This window comes from Electrophorus electricus, chromosome 6 (genome assembly GCF_013358815.1).
Source record: "Electrophorus electricus isolate fEleEle1 chromosome 6, fEleEle1.pri, whole genome shotgun sequence".
Taxonomy (NCBI): Eukaryota; Metazoa; Chordata; class Actinopteri; order Gymnotiformes; family Gymnotidae; genus Electrophorus; species Electrophorus electricus.
The window spans coordinates 14,590,484-14,607,711 of record NC_049540.1 but is presented as its reverse complement, the minus strand read 5'-3'; the positions used below and the strand labels follow the sequence as shown (position 1 = coordinate 14,607,711).

Below are 17,228 nucleotides of genomic sequence, written 5' to 3'. Positions count from 1 at the left end.
AACTTGTACATAGTTTTAGGCAAGTCAGGTGAAATTTAATTTTGAAAAATAGAACTACACATTACACACAAATTAACTCTAGGATTTTCAGCACTACACAATGAAACAGAATGAAACCCTCTTTATTGCGATTAGAGGCACATCGGTGTACTCTAAACATGGCTAGACCTGTCAGTGGTCACCACACAGCGCGAGCAGAATCTTGACATAATCTCCCTTAGTTTCGACCTGTAAAAACCAAATAAATTGGACCGTTACACGTGATAAATTATGTTACATCAATAACAATTCCACAGGTTATTCAACGGCTCTGTTTTGTTAATGAGGACAACGTGCATCGTACGTCACCAGAGTAATGTCCTTTTTTTTTTCTTCTCAGCAATGACTCACATTAATGTCTTCTTGAAGGGTTTTGCCATACATTCTTTTGTACTCCTGCAAAATTTTCTTGAGGTCCACCTCTGAGCGACTCACGAGGATCCTGGTCAGGGTGTTGCAGTTAGCCCATGCGCCCTGAAGAGTCAGAGCATCGCATTCAAACAAGACCATATTACTATTACAGCACAACTGGGGATACATTCACAGTACAAGAACTGCAGGGTTATTAGATTTATTGAGTGACTTGCTGGATAACTTGCCAACTGACAAATACATTAGCTGTACTGAAACATGTTGGAATACTGTAATTGTGACAAAAGCTAGCTGATGATTGTTTGATTTGTAGCTGTAGCACTGTGCTGTGATCCTTAGATAAACTTTTACCTTCATAGCTAAATGGAGCCTTTCAGCAAAGTATGCAGGCTTGTTCCATGCTGCTTTCACTGGATAAACAATACATCAGTCAGTCACACCTGAGATAACAGGCTCGCACGTTTAAATTTCAACAAGAACCTGAAAAGGACCAAGATGTAAACACAGCCTAAAATCATGTTCAGATCAAATTATTCACTTCATGGAATAATGACTCAAGAAGTCATTATTTGAAAATAGCCAGAAAATCAGAAATCATTAAAAATAACTAAAAGGAGCAACAAGTAATTTTAACATTATGAAACAGCCAGTGACTTGGATGTTGTACTGAAACCCAGTGGCATGGATGTTTAAAATTCAGATAAAATGTCTAAAATTATTTTAAAAATAGCTGCCTCCATATGGGTGACTCATTATTCATTTGAGAACTACAAAGCAATTTTATTAATCTCATTTGAGCTGCACTTTATAGAGAAAATATTTAAAAAATCATAAGTAAATCATTATCAAATGTTTGCTACTTTTTGGTGGTAAATGACTTATTGCTCCTTCAAGTACACATAACTGAGTATCCACCTCCTCTTGTGACTATGCTCACTGCCTATCTGCCTTAACATGCTAATCTGGAAAGCCAGGTTTCTTCTCTCCTTGTGCTCCCAACACACTTTTGCAGTGAATAAAAATTCCCTACATAGTTTTGATCTTTTGTGGGTGAGTGACATGGGATCAAGTCTGAGGCACATGCACACAAACACACACTTACCCAGGGTCATGAGACAATCTTCCACATCTCCTTTCATTTCATGTTCTAAAGCCTTTGGAAAGCCCTGTGTACCAAGTTTGTCATACTGCTTGAAAACTGAGGGCACACAAATTACCCACAAATTTAGTTATAAAATTTTAAATGTTACTTTAAAATGTCAAAAACTCTTATATTAATGCTGACTCATATTCCAATATCAGATTTCATGTCTGAACTCTTTGGGTGACAGTGCCATCTGTTTGTATAGGTTTTTTGTTACCATGTTATCTACCTACTTTTGCATAGTTGAGCTTCGCTCCTGGATGTGAGAATGTCAATAAAGACAGAGTACACAGTTCCTATCTTCTTCTCTCCAGCTTCATAAAGAGCCTGAGGTCATAACACACAATTTACATTACATCACAGTTGTATCTTTACCATGTTATTGCTTGTCCTGTTATTTGAAAGCTATTGTTTCATTACTGAGCTGATCTGCCATTTGACCTTGTCATATGACACAGACACTTAAACCAGGAACTGTGTGGAATTGTATTGTGAAAGAAAAGCTGTTTGTTAGTGATGCGGTATAATTTCTTTAAAGTGACCTCACCTTTGCATCGCTTTTTGCCAGTCCATCATCGATATCCTGGTCCTCACTTCTGCTTGTCTGAGTTAATAGAACCATATTAGGTTTTACTCATTGTTCCTTGCTCTTTTCTTTTTCATTTTTGTTTGAAGATTTGTACCTTGCTCAGGGCAAGTAGGGCAGTCTCATAGTGCCCGCTAGTGTCGCCTTTAATATTGTGCTCCAGCTCCGCTCCATATGCTGTCATCCATACACACATATTTCAACTGAGCCTTTAGACATATAGACATAATTTAGAAATATTATTGGACCAGCTGCAGCAGATTCAATACTGGGTGCTTACCTTCTTTGAAGGCAGTTTTCAATAGTCTAATCTCATGGTTTGACCTGGTTCCCAGAATTTCATTCAGGACCTTTTCATTGGTTCCCAGACCCTGTTTTTGAATGAAATTTTAGGTTTTTTGCAAGTCAACAAGCTTAAAAAAATTCACAAAGTCCCTGATGAGATTCCTGATGTAGAAGCAAGTCACTCAAAATGGTCTATAGTACCATAAATAATCTATAAAGTTGCAGCAAAGTACAAATGGCATAACATTTTTAGATGTATTAGTATTCATCACAGTCCCTATTGAAATAAGGAAAAAGCACTATAACATCTGTAATTGAAACACATCCATAAGCCTGAGACATGAACTACAGTGTTTAACCTTCATGGCTTGTCTGAGCTCATAAGCATCATACTGGGCTGGATTCATGAGCAGAGCCACGACCGTGTCTTCGTAATGGGACTTCAGAACAGATTTCAAAGTCTTCACGAGGTCCTAAGAAATAAATAATGGAAAACCACAGAATATCAGTATAGCATGCAAGGATAACATCAGTTTCCCCCGGGATATCTTAAAATATACTGAAATAATGTCATTTAATGGAGTCTGCCTTGCAGTCATGTATGCACAGCATCAAGTGGGAGTGCTTCAGGAGGTCTCACTTTTCCAGTGTCATTTTCATAGGCTGCTTTAATCTGCTGTCTCTGTGCATTAGTCCTTCTGGCTAGAATCTCAGTAATGGCACTCTCATCCACACCTGCCGACACAAAGAATACAGACATTCCCACGCACCCCTAAAGGGGTCTGTATGAAGTCTCCGAACAGAATCTACAACAGCATAAGCCAATTCTTTACCACCTTCCAGACACTTTACATGGCCCCAAACTTTAAGTACATAGACTGATGCAATTGTGCAAGTATAACACACATTTGTACAACTATAAAGGCAATAACAGCTTCCCCCAGCACAGTTACCCACACCCACACCCACACTTGTATCATTAAAACCCCTTAAAAATACTTTGGCCATGACTTGACCATTTTAAAACATCAGCATTACTAAAGGCCTTGGTAGGAGTGGGAGAGCTGTACCTTTGGCTTCAATGGCTCTCTGTAAAGCAGCAGCATCTCTGCTGGCGCTGAAATTAGGATCAGGAGTGATGGTGCCATAGTATGGCGGAGTGCTTCCTTTGGATGGAGCTTTACCCTGTAACAGCACACATGACGAGGATACAGTAGAAGGAGACATTCTAACCTGCTCAACCATCCCTGGTTATGAAGGTAAACACAGACAATGTCACGGATTTATAAAAGGAGGACTGGTTTGAACTAACCTTGCCATCATCTTTGGGCTTGTCATCGCTTATCTTTTTAATAAATTTGTTGAAAAATTCCATTTTGAGGATTCTTAAAAAACAAACAAACAAAAACTTAAGATATTCTAGTATTTATGATAAATTGACTCAATACAGACCCAGTTCCAAAAATGAACACAAACTTCTCTTTTGTATGTCCAGCTTATAGTGCAATAGGAAACAAAGTACAATTATTTATCAAGATCAGTTGTCACATGATGAAACATCTTTGTTCTTGTCTATCTTTCAGTTATGCTCAAATGTTACAGAGAAAGTCTACTTATACCATGATATAACCCAAGAAAAAGAGAGGCATCCTACCTGTTTGTGAAGTGTATGAACACTGGCCTCAAAATTACTGTACGGCTACTGAACTCAGATTTTTGCAGATTTTAGAACACCCACATGTACTGACTGCACTGATGAGTCCTTGAGCTGGGTGGAGATGAGGGAATCAGGCACTTCTGGTTATACCTGTCTGTACATCAACAATGAGCTGTATTGGCTAATGAGACTATGGAACTGTAGAACCCTGTGGGACCAAAGCTAATGTCATTGTGGTAACTACAAAATAACTTCCAGGAAACATGTACACTTCTGAAAGATTTAGTAAAGGCAACAGTGAAACTGAGGGGATTGTGGCAAATTCTTACAGAGAAATTTGGAACAACTTTGCAAACCACTACATTAATATAATGGATTTGGGTGTTAGATATGAATGAAATTAATGTCACACACAGCTAATGATGTCAGTGGGACCATAGACATCACCAAAACTACTTTCAGTGCACCCCACCTCAAGATAAGAAACATTTATATATTTTTTAAACAAACAAACAAACAAACAAACAAACAAACAAACAAACAAACACACTTGTGCACTTACAAAAGTACTGTAGAAATAGCAGCGCCACTGTCTGTGCCTTCTTCTAGGGAATGGTTTGCACCACTGTGATCCTGGGAAGGGAGAAACAGGAGCTAAATGCTAACTTGTGGGAAGAAAGGAATAAGTGAAATAAAGCAATAGCTGAAAGCATACTTACCAGTAAAGATGAGGAAATGGCCATGTAAATATGATCTATATGACTATGTATTTATTATGGATTACTTGTAGATAACGTAATGAGATACACCCTTTTACCTGTTTTGGTTTATTCCACACTCAATCACGGCGAGTAAGGGCAATAAAAAGGACACAGCCGTTACATGGGGAGTCAGTTTAATTTTTTTTGTTTGTACGACCTTGTGTCTTCCAGATGGGTGAGTGAAGCTTGTGCTCATGACGTTTGTGCGGCCTCTTCCTGATTGTACTGGGAAAAGAGTCTGAGCTTTGAGCACTGAGAGGTCAGAGCACAGTGACATCTAGTGGCGTGCAAAAGTTGATTTAAAACGATGATTTAAATATGGAACCGAGTTAGACGATTTCTCTGCTGCATTGTATATAATGAAGATATACTACAAGGCAGTGTGTATTTATTTTGACATCTACTATTTGTGTACAACCAGAGAAGAACTACTATAAATATTCATGTGTGAAGTGGATGAATTATATTTGTAAGTAATAAAGGAATGTGTTAGTTAATGTAGTTGGCAAAGGGAAAGATTTGTGGGATCCACAGTTAAACAGAAAACTATATCAACAAATAGTTTCAATACAAATCATTTTTAGAATACACTGTACCTCCTGGACCTGTACAGTAGCACTGGCTGTAGCTTTCTTATTTGCTGTTCTGACTAGGCATATCTGTCCAGCATGGTGCCTTGTGTTGCAGTTGGCTCACATGCCAGCCTTAGTCCTGATGCCTCAAGTCCATTCGAGATACAGCCCTAATAACACATCTGGCTCTAATTAAGATGCTACTGAAAGAGTTGGTTTTACTGTATAAATTGTGAAAGATTAGGGACAGAACTAAACACTCCAGGGCAGTAGATCTCCAGGACCAGAATTTAGCACCCCAGCACTAGAGCAGTCCTACTGAGCACTGTGGCCCTTCGTATGACCTGAACATTCACATGTGACCCTTGGCTTGCTCACTGGATTGGACATTTGTAAAGCTACTTTGTGATAACATCTGTTTTAAAAAGCACCATATAAATAAACTTTTATTTGATGTACAACAAAAGCCCACATGTTTTAAATAAGACCAGACAAAAGACAAATTCAAGTCTGTTGACCTTTGGTACTTATCAGAGAAACATCTTTTTAGAAACAAGTGGATGAAGTAGAGCAGCCAGGTGGAACCTGGACTGTGATTTAAAAATACAATTACTCTATCTATCTATCTATCTATCTATCTATCTATCTATCTATCTATCTATCTATCTATCTATCTATCTATCTATCTATCTATCTATCTATCTATCTATCTCTATCTATCTATCTATCTATCTATCTATCTATCTATCTATCTATCTATCTATCTATCTATCTATCTATCTACATAGGGTTTTTAAATTTTTACTTTGTAATTTGTTAGTAGTGTCTGCTAAATGACACAAATGTAAACGTAAATAAGTACTTCAAAAGTGTTGGATAGTGGTTTGGGGTTGAGTGCCGGGGGGAGAGGGCTTGTTGGTCTGGGTGTATGAGTTTCATTTAGGGCGTGAGCAGTCCTAGGTTCAAATCCAGCCAGAGTTCTGGATCTATATGTCACTGTAGTCCTGCTTCTTAGAAAGCTGGCAATAAAGATAATGACATTATCCTGGTATATCCTTATCTTGATGATATTCTTTAATATTCACAATCTATATAACAATTACACATCTGACTATATATGCCTTATGGGGGGGGGGGGGGGTAATAGTGTCTGAGCAAACTGTATAAGAGACCGTTTTAAATTATCTGAAGATTATAACTGTTTTATTTATTTAATTAGAACTATTTTATTTGGACATCTGGACACTTAGTACATAAAGTACATAAAGACCACCCTTTTATTTATTTCATTTCCAGTCAACACAGAAATTAAATACAACTTATTCATTTTTTTGAAGAAAAAAAGTAGGAATTATTTTTAAAATACACAGTGTCCAACACTAAGCATAATATCAAATCTATTACTCTTTATTTTGTCCTCTATTCACGTTTTTGCATTCTGTTGCTTCTGTTGTTTCCCACAAACCGGTGTGTTCCCCTATTTCTATAGGAAAAAAACTCTTCAAATTTATTTATTTTTTGCCGTACAGATGATGACAAAATATTATGAGTATGATTATGATATTATGATACAAATCTTATTATTGTAATTGCTCTTGATTGTTTAGTAAATAAAAAACTAAAGGTTTGAAGTTTTGTCAGTAGTATTCTACAAACAATGATACTGTACTACAACCCATATTAAGTCAATATGTAATGTATTTAATGTAGCACCCACACTGTTTACCCCTATTTACCACTGGACATAAAGCCTCTATTATTTAATACTCTCTAAATGTTTGGTTAATTACTGTAAATGGACTCAGGTGTACAGACAGATAACACACAGTATACTACATCATCATCCTGGTAAAGAGCTAGTGGCTGGGGGGTGGCGCAGCTCCCTTATGGCCCGGGCCTGCATTACCAGGCAGACAACCTACTGGCTTGGGGCCCGGGGCCTGGGTCATGAGCCCTCGAGTGTTCGGATTGGCTAACGCCAGTGACACGTCTTTCTGCACATTTATGCCTTTGCCAGCAGCACCCGGCTTCACTTTAGGAGCTTTCCTTTCCTCAGGCTTCTCTGGAGTACAGTGAGAAAAGAAACAGATACCAAATCAAATCCAATTAAACACACAAACATTTCATGGAATTATGGAATATTGTTGTTGTTACCTTCCTGCTCTCCTGGACGAGGCAAATTTGAGCGATTTGGTAGCAAGTCCTCTAAATCCTTCAGTACCTGATTGGTGCTGTCTTTATTATTTCGCCTGTTTTTCTCTTCGTCTCTTGCCTAGAAGTGAGGCACTGCTATTTACTAACAAAAACCAGCTTTGTAAAGATTTTGGTTTTTTCAATAGAAGGAGAACATCTGCTGGGGATTAAGGATTCCAGAGTTTAAAATCTAACATACCATCTGCATCTTCTTCTTCAGCTCCATGTTGGCATTCTTATACCCCTCAGACACTGCGTTCAGATAGTAGATAGCCAAACTGCAGAAACAGTACAAAGCGTTATTGCTAAGCGTAAGTCTTGTGCTACACTCATGCTACTGACAGGACACGATGATCAAGGGCTTGAATAAAGGGCAACTCACACCATGAGAAGAATGGCAGGGATGATGAGGCCAGGGTTGGCTGCATAGCTGAAGAGCGTCCCCATAAATGCAGGCAGGTCCAGATCGATGGTCTCAGTAATCACATCGAACATTCGCTCCTTGCCACTGCAAGAAAGGACAACGGTGATTAAAATTTGCATTCTCCAAATATGAAAGAATGTTTTGATTTGGACAAGGTGTGTGTGTGTGTGTGTGTGTGTGTGTGTGTGTGTGTGTGTGTGTGTGTGTGTGTGTGTGTGTGTGTGTGTGTGTGTGTGTGTGTGTGTGTGTGTGTGTGTGTGTGTGTGTGTGTGTGTGTGCGTGCGTGCGTGCATATATGGACGCATGTGCATGCATGTGTGTATGACCTAAATGGCCCACAGTCAAAGGATGGTGGCAGAGACATGATGGTGTAGACCACAGGCAGTAGACTGAGGAAGAGGATGAGAAGAAGAAGGCCCATGTAGAAGTTGTTGGATTTGGAGGCTTTGAAGACCCGCTCATGAGGCACGTTACAGGCCATGACAGCCCAGCACTGGTAGTACATTGACGTCAGGAGACGAAGGACGTTGATACCCACCAGGCCAGGAGCATAAAAAGCTCCCATCCTAGCTCACACACACACACACACACACACACACACACACACATATACATACAGTCTTGTATGATATTGGAAAGAAAGATGATTTTGTTTCAGCTCTGTACTCTTGCACGTCAGCTTTGAAATTAAACAATTACTATGAATATTGTTAGCTTTAATTCCATGCTGGTTGACCACTGTGTGAATTACAATTATAGTTGTGCAATTTACAATTCCAATTTTTATACATAGCTCTATTGTGGCTCCTCACATGTGTATTATAGCTGTTTTGTTGTAGGATTAGTCCACAAGAGAGTGAAGAAGTGTCTAGACCTAAGTTCAGACAAGGCATTTGAACCTGTCAGTCTAAGACCCAAAAATATGAATTAAACAGAGCGATAAAATATTAGCTGTACCACAGCCAAATGTTCGGCACATTGTTAAGAAGAAATAATGCACTTTTCAGCTTCAGGAAAATAACCTGGCAGACCACAAGTAGGGAATCACCAAAGATTACTTTGATACAAGAAAACAGCTGAACAGATCAAGAATATTTAGAATGTAGGCATAGGTTTGTCAAACTCTACCATGTTAAAGTCTACCATGAAGAGACCTTGTGACCTCAGTCTTAAACACAAAATGCAAGTGAGTGATAAGCCACAAACAGAAATATTAACCTTTGTTGGGAAAAGTTTACTAAATTGTAGATAACAAAGCCTGCAGAGTTCTTGGACAAAGTCTTTATTTAAGATTATGTGAATATGCACAGATGAACCATAGCCTGAAAGCAAGACAAAGGCAAAAATATACCCAAATATACCCAATGTGTGATGACTTCAGATTACCATCAGATTAAATTTGACACTTCCTCTGATGGCTCATAGTAATTGTTACATTTCTAATCCAATGTGTGAGAGCACAGAACCGAACCAGTAAAAGCTGTGAAGCAGTCTTGTTATCTACAGACTGCACTGTGTGTGTCCTCTGCTCCTATCCATTATAAAACAGATTTGGCCTAGTGACCCTACCAGATCATCCCTTGATTGAAGACCAACCCAAGCACATTACCGCTGATGTCAAATTCACCATAGGAAGGCTGAATATAGAAATCAAAGTTAATGAATCACTTCTGGGTAACCTTAAAAGCTTGAGTGTGAGATTAGTGATGAAGCTGAAACACCCACCCAGCCTGCCTCCAGGTCCCAACACCAGCAGTAGTTCAGGAACCGTACAATCAGAGCCCTCAGAAAGTCTCCAATAAGGATGGTAAGGTAGGTGACCTGTATGTCTGAGATAGTCAGCTTCACAAACTCCTGTTGTGGACAGGGTAGAAGAATTTCAGCCTCAGAGTTAAGGCTGGAAAGCTAGATATGTTCAATTTCATTTATAATGAGCAGTAATATGCACAAATTCAACATCATTACATCAAGGTTACACAGTCATGTTTACACAGGCAAACTCAAAGCTGAACCTGAGATTTTCACACTGTAATCACAACACCAGGCACAAGGGGTAAGGCTTAATACTGGGCAGTCATAGCTCAGTGGTTAAATTACTTGTACTTGTAAACAGAATGGTTGTGGGTTCAATCGCCATGTCATGAATGGCTACTCTCCTGGTGTCACTGTTTCTTTAGTTTCCCTCTCATGTCTTTTTCCCTTTACTTCCTTGTTCCGTTCCTTGGTTTCATTTTCTCCGCCCCTATCTGTTCCTCTATTGCACTCCTTGTTTTAGTTTTTGCTGTTCCCATGTTCACCTGTTTAGTGCATGATTGTTTTGTTTATTTAAGCCCTGTGTTTTGTTCCCTAGGTGGTTGGTTATTTTGGTAATTTAGGTTGGTCTGTTGTGTCTTGATTACGCTGGCCATTATTGTCGTTGCCCTTGCTTTTCTGTTTGCTCAGTTTATGTATTATTTTTGCCTCAGTGTTTGCCCTTGCCTCAGGTTACCCTTTCTGATTAAACCACCTCCTGCATTTGCATTCTGCCTCTTGCCTGTTCCTGCTGAAATGTAACACCCCACCACTACCAAGTTGCCCCTGAGCAAGGCCCTTAATCCTCAATTGCTCAAGTTGTACTTCGTCATAATTGTAAGTCACTTTGGATAAAAGTGTCAGCTAAATGTTGTAATAATAGTAGTCTAGCACAAATATATTCATTGAAGTGAGTTTTTTTTTCACTGAAGCCATGAGTGTAAGTGCTCGCAGGGTCATTACTATCCCCACTGTTGTCTCCCAGCATGGGCCTCGGATGACATCAGAAGGGTCAATAGGGGGTGGTGTGCCAGTGTCATTGGGGTTATTGGCAGTGTAGTTGGCGTGATACTCCTGCATGAACCAGATACTGGCGTTCTTTATGGATTTCTCTTCCTCCAGCTTAAGGACCAAAAACAAATGAGTTCATTACATTAACCCTCTCCTCTAGTCCTAGTCAAAATGCCTTATTTATAACTGACAATAATACAGACCAGTGATTTCATGCTGAGAACACCTTTAGATAATATTACTACTACTACTACTAATAATAATAAGAAGAAGATCATGAAGAGCAGAGCCTCAGTACTGTGCAGTAAGTGAAAAGTTGACTGAAAAGACTCATAAAAGATTACATTTAATCAAGCCACTTCAAATTGCTCACCTTCCCTAGCATCTTAAAAAGATTGTAGATTGGAATTAGGCTGGTAATTGCTAGATACTCAGGGACCAATAGATACTTTAAAAAAAAAAAAAAAAGAACTGGCTTAACGTTTGACACAAAGTGTAACAGAACTAGAAGTAATAATATGAGAGATATGAGCAGAGACAGCCAGAAGGTCTGACTGGACATGTAGGGGCAGGGTCTAAGTTGGGGATCATGGGATCATAAAATTCACAACGTGGTCATGACTTTTCATACCTTGGCATTGACCTCATCGAACAGAGCCAGCAGGAAAGTGTAGAGGTTGCCCAGGAAAAGGGCAAAGATGCGTCCAAGCTGCCACTTGAGGGCGATGCGTGGATGGTAGTCCTCCAACTCAGCAATAGTCTCAAACAGCATTGGGCCCACCAGACCCAGCAGAGACATAATAATCTCCAGCTGAAAGGAATACACCAGCATGCAATCACCATTCTCTAGTTTTAAGACTTTGAAGCTTTGAAGTCCAGCTCACGAAATGCTAGGAAAAGGGAGTGCTATGTTGTTGTTATTCAATGTACATGTTACAGTTGCTTTTCATTGTCCTAAAACATGAAATTCCAGATTTAGGCATTGATTTAGTTTCACAAAGAACCCTGGCTCTGTTTTCCTAACAAAAGCAAGACAAACCTTTGAGCTCAGTCCAAACCCTATGCTGGTGTGGTTTCAGAGAAGCAGAATCATAGCTGTGTTATATTACCTCATTTTTCTCATACCAACTTAGATTATCCATATTGGCAAACTCTTGGGAGCGTTTCACCACAAAGTAAATGAGGTAGCCGCTGCCTCCCAGGGTGCAGGTGATGAGGAGGTTAGCTAGCACACGTAGGAATCTCCTCAAGTGGACGTTCTCATCCTTCTGGTTCTCCTGTTCATCCACTATGGACTCCTGCAACACACAGCACAACTTATTAATACAGACTTATATTGAACTTCATGCACATACACCCACTGTTAAATACCACTAAGATAAAATAAGGGATTTTTTTCCCCACAAATTACAAGCAAAAATATTGCCAAGTGTTTTAGTCTTATATATAGTGGAAATTCACATCTTTCATCTGAAAGAACAGCCAAAAAATAAGACGCAACCTAACACAGATGATCGCCCCCCCCCCCCCCCCCCCCCCCCAAAAAAAAAGAAAAACAGATCTATATCTACCCACATGTACACACACACCTTAAAGCTGGTTGTAATGGAGGCATATTTGTTGTCAGCTGTTTCGGCGTTGCCAATGAGATAGTCCCAACTGGTGAACATCTTCCAGGCGAAGGTAAACTCATTGTCCTCACCGTCCCCGCCCCCCACATCTGCGTTTTTAGCCATCCTATCGGCAAGAGTGGACTGTGTTCGTAAACTCATGGGGAGTCCACTCTGGCTGGCAGGATAACAGAAGCGCATACTTCCAACCTGAGACATTGCACAAGCAACCGGTTTGGAGACTGACTCTAGGTAGAGTTAAATCCAATCTTAAATCCAAACTCTACAGATCACTACTGCCTAATCCAAGATGCATAATCTGCACAGATAACTGAATTTTTCAAAGCACATCATCATTTCATCTGAACCTTTCAAAATGTATTTATGAAAGTTGCTGAGCTGCATTAGCCTATCAAGGTCACACTTGATTGTGTAATATTAACCATGGTCTGTAGTGATACTTCATGCCATTTCTAGAGGATCTAGTAATGGATGAAACGGGTTCCACTCACGTTCGGATCACAACCATCAGGCTATACCCGAAGGTCCCAATGCCCACCATGAGGTAGGACAGAGGGAGACGGAACTTCAGGAAGCCGACAGTTCTCTGGTTATTATAGTAGCCATAGAAAAGGGCAGAATACTTGCAGTAGCCCTGTTAAAATAGAATTTAGTGAACAAGGTTATTATCCAAGATGCACACAATGCATTCTTTAGTATAACATAAAGATCAGCATACTGGCCCCATTTACTCTAGCATGTAGTTTATAGATCTGGTATTAAATAAGGTACTTATCTTACGTTAAAGTCCGTGAGGACAGAATAGTCCATGGCAGTGGCCTGTTCTGCCCTTGGCACCGTTTTCCGAGGAATAGATCCATAGGGCAGACCCATGAGTAGCTGTGAGATATACACCATTGCTTCTGATTCATTAGGAGAAAAAAAGCAATGATGTATAATATTCTTTAATACACGAATCGTAATATGTCTGACCTCTGGGATCACAACCAGGCCAAAGGTCAAGCTGAAGAGAACTAGGTTCATGCCATACATCCAGCGAAGGAAGATGAAATAAGATGCGACAGAAGAACCAAAGTGACCTAAAAGTCAAGTATACAAATTTCTTGGTCGAAAAATCACATGGAAGGCCGTTTCTATTCTTTCCACCAGGTGGCAATGTGGTGCTTTAATATAATCTGTTTCCTGACAGTATTTACCTAGAAACCCTTCAAAACAACTGCATTAATGTAGTATATTATTTAATTTGTAATATATTATTTAATAGCATTTAATGTCTGGATCTCTGTAATAAAGCTTTCACAAATATTTGTTAAACCACTGCATTTTAAAGCTTGCAAGACTTTCAACCTTTTACAACCTTTTACATTGGACATTTGTAAAGCTGCTTTGTGACAACATTTGTTGTAAAAAGCGCTATATAAATACATTTGATTTGATTTAATTTGAAATAAAAATCAGAACAGGACAAAATATGGAGTCATAGCTCAAGGAAATCTTTACTATTCATTTTAGACAAATGCATTTAAAAGTGATCCCATTCGAAATAGTCCCTAGTAAAGTTTCTAATAACACTTTTATTAGGGTCTAATACTATTATGCACTAAAAGTCTATAAAGATACTTTTGCTGCTCTTTGAAACTGTTGGTTTGTGGCCTTCCCCCACCATCATTTGCAGTGTTTCAATCTACCCTCTGCAGACATTTCCTAAATGCCCTCAGAGACAGCATGTGCCCACCTCTGGTCAACTTTTGAAACAGCTATTCATAATCCTAAAACATTACGCATAATTATACGCTTGAGCATATGGTAACATGAAACTAAGTCTTGCTTTGCATGTTTTTGTCATTGTTGTTAATGCACTTTAAACTCTTTAGAGAGTCAGTCCTGGAATAAGCATTCAGATATAAATTAGTTTCACCATGAATCAGTAACCATAGAATAACATAGAATACCTTAATTAGACAATACAAAATTCATACGGAAACAGATCACTTATATCCAAACCACTCACTTTCAACCTCTTTTATTTTCCGTTCCCAGGGTATGCAAGCTGTCTTAAAATTTTCAAAATCTCTTTGAAATTTGATCCATTTCTGTGAGAAAATGAAGAGAAAAATAAAAGCAAATTTGACATGAATATGACACTAATATATATAGCTGTAACATATATACTGAGATTTGTCTTTCTTACCTTCATCATCATAACTTTGTAGGCATACAGCTTCCTGCCCTTCCCTTTGCCCAGAGCTCCCTCAAACTTATCCACAAACAATTGAGCTTCCCTGAAGAGGACACGTGCAAAATGGCCAAAAAGGGAATTTGGGAACCTGAAATCTGAAACCTTAAAGGAAGTAAATTCATTACAGATGATGGCAGTAACTGATACTTCTCAATTTAAAGAAAGAGAAATTGTCTTGCATATAGTCAACTAATTTCTTCTTTATTCTATAAATTATCTTATCAATATGCAAGTTTATGTTAATTCATGTAATCAAGCTCAATTTCCCCAGTAGTAATAAAATATTTTAAAACAGCAACCTAAAATTGCTGGTGGGGTAATTTAAATGAATGATTAGATTCCCTGAAATAAATAAAAATAATTCCTTCACAAACATTTTGTATATTTGCTTGAATCTCTACTGGGCCCACCATGTCAGCCACCCACCTTCACATGTTTGCTCTTATAATTTTTGTATGAAATACAGTTATATATGCAGGTTATGAAATGCAGATATAGCCCCTGGACCAGTACCAATCCCCAGTTGTTCTGAAACCTTCCTCCCTTCACACCTATGAAGTAAATCAACCATTGGTTGAGCCATTAGAGCATCTACCAATCACAGGCTGGTTTACTCCATACCATCCCACGTTTATGCTAAACAGCTCTCTAGACAGCATGCTGTCAGTATTTGGTGAGAACTCCTTTACTCTACTTGAGATGTTTAAGTCTCCTCTTCATGCGCCAGGGCTTGTTCCTAATGTTAGCAATCAGCTTCTTCTTCTCCTCCACCTCTTCCATCAGCTGGGCCCTCTCCCCCTCTGACATGGACTCCTCCTCCTCTCCACCCCTCTCTGACTTTGAGTCCTCACTTGGATAAGGAATAGAGGGATGAAGAATAAAGGAGTGGTGAACAGTACCACGGGAGGGTGCTAGCAGACAGATATGGTGATCTATTGTAACAGAGTTCAGGCATAAAGGGGAAACCTCGACCTAGAACCTGACGAGCAAAGCAGTCAATGGTTGGGTTTCATGTTTAGAACATTTGTGCAATGATGCAGTAGATATAGTCAGGGAATGTGCTGGGCTCTGCCTTTTGAAAATACACGATCAAAGGCTACATGTGGAGCCAAAGCATTAAAAATGCAATGGTTGTGAAATAAACATTAAGGTATACTGCTCAGTTAAGGACTGTAAAAATGAGGAAATATTCACTGGTTACTCTAAATGAGCACTTAAACTGCTAACACTTCTAGTAATGAAACAAACGTTGTTGGGACCAATTACAATTACACACTAACCCCTGGAAAAAAAATAAGGCACTGATATTATTGAACTTCTGAAAATAAAAAGGAAGTAAAGTATTATTTTTTCCCCCAATTATATATTTGCTAACCCCAATTACACAAAACTTAAAACTGAGGGTTTTTTTATTACCTGATTTGCACCTTAGTGCTAAATCGTAAGAACTGCTTTGCAACAGCTGTGTAAAACAGGAGTTCTGTTGATGGCTCTTTCCCAGCATACCTACTGTTCTTGCTCTTCTCATCCTGCTTGCCCTTGACTTTGTCCTCCTTCTGTTTCTTGCCACCTCTCTTGTTTCTCTTGTTGGGCTTGCCACCCCCCCCACTCTCTGCTGCGCTCCCACCCGGTTTGCCTCTCCTCCGGTTCCCAGCACACCTCCTTGGAGGAATATCGTCATCACTGTCCTCCTCTAAAGTCTCGTTTTGGGCCACTTTTCTCCTGTTGGCTGCTCGCCGACCCCTCAGGGGCTCATCGTCTTCATCCTCGTCCTCACCATCCTCGCTGGCAGCCGCTTTGCCCCGTTTCTCTGTTGCTGTTCTTTTGCCACCTTTGTTTTTGGGTGTGCTGTTTTCTGAATTCACATATGTACACATGTAAGGAGTGCTCATCAGAGCAAAACACAGCAGCACACTCATAGTAGATCGTTGGTGTATGTCAGCAAAGAACAGTCATCATATTCACTGGAATAATGCAGACTGATATGACACACAAATTTGTGCAGAAAAAAAAAAGACTTTTGCACTTACCCTGTGCACTGTCCACTTCTCCATCAATCTCTATTCCCACTGAAATAACATAGAAACACATAGTACTCCACTAATACTTTGGGACATCTTCATGAAGAACACAGTAAACCATATGAGTTTGAAAATAGAGCAAACCAAGTCAAATAATGTAGAATTGTGAACTACACAACACACCACTTCATTTGAATTTAAATTGCTCACCCTCCTCTAATTTCCTTGCTATATCGCTGTTCTTTGGCATTTCAGGAGCTCTTTCTTGGGTGATCCGTGGGTGCTGGGATGTTCTGCGAAGCACAGACAGTCTGGTGCCCCCAGCGCAGGTGTGCTGCCGCTATCCAGTAACTAACTCCCTCTCCATGGCAACGCCATGTGATCTCCCCATCAGATATGTCTAATATCAGCAGGCATGATGTCAATATCACTATGCAAGCAGAACTAAAAATCATTGGAAAAATCTTTTTGAATTTGAACTGGAGATTTGCATGCATTCAGG

At 39.4% G+C, this 17,228-nt stretch overlaps 2 protein-coding genes across 2 annotated transcripts; both read right to left on the bottom strand.

Moving 5' to 3' along the window:
- Positions 1-171: 171 nt before the first annotated feature.
- LOC113586946 (annexin A1-like) lies at positions 172-3,801 on the bottom strand. The gene is made up of 12 exons (XM_027025381.2): positions 3,739-3,801; positions 3,497-3,611; positions 3,067-3,161; positions 2,786-2,899; positions 2,422-2,512; positions 2,239-2,318; positions 2,103-2,159; positions 1,789-1,882; positions 1,514-1,609; positions 763-821; positions 391-513; positions 172-228 (listed from the first exon to the last, which is right to left on the bottom strand). Exons 1-12 carry the CDS (start codon positions 3,799-3,801, stop codon positions 172-174), a joined length of 1,044 nt encoding a protein of 347 aa, XP_026881182.2.
- A 3,469-nt stretch (positions 3,802-7,270) lies between these two features.
- On the bottom strand, positions 7,271-16,976 carry tmc2a (transmembrane channel-like 2a). Its single transcript, XM_027025374.2, has 20 exons — positions 16,937-16,976; positions 16,736-16,774; positions 16,212-16,560; positions 15,400-15,555; positions 14,658-14,748; positions 14,478-14,559; positions 13,439-13,545; positions 13,247-13,345; positions 12,958-13,100; positions 12,425-12,572; positions 11,945-12,133; positions 11,467-11,646; positions 10,788-10,946; positions 9,759-9,887; positions 9,603-9,670; positions 8,360-8,599; positions 7,992-8,117; positions 7,809-7,887; positions 7,589-7,688; positions 7,271-7,478 (listed from the first exon to the last, which is right to left on the bottom strand). The coding sequence occupies exons 1-20, from the start codon at positions 16,974-16,976 to the stop codon at positions 7,273-7,275; spliced, it is 2,730 nt and encodes a 909-aa protein (XP_026881175.2). The 3' UTR covers positions 7,271-7,272.
- Positions 16,977-17,228: the final 252 nt, after the last annotated feature.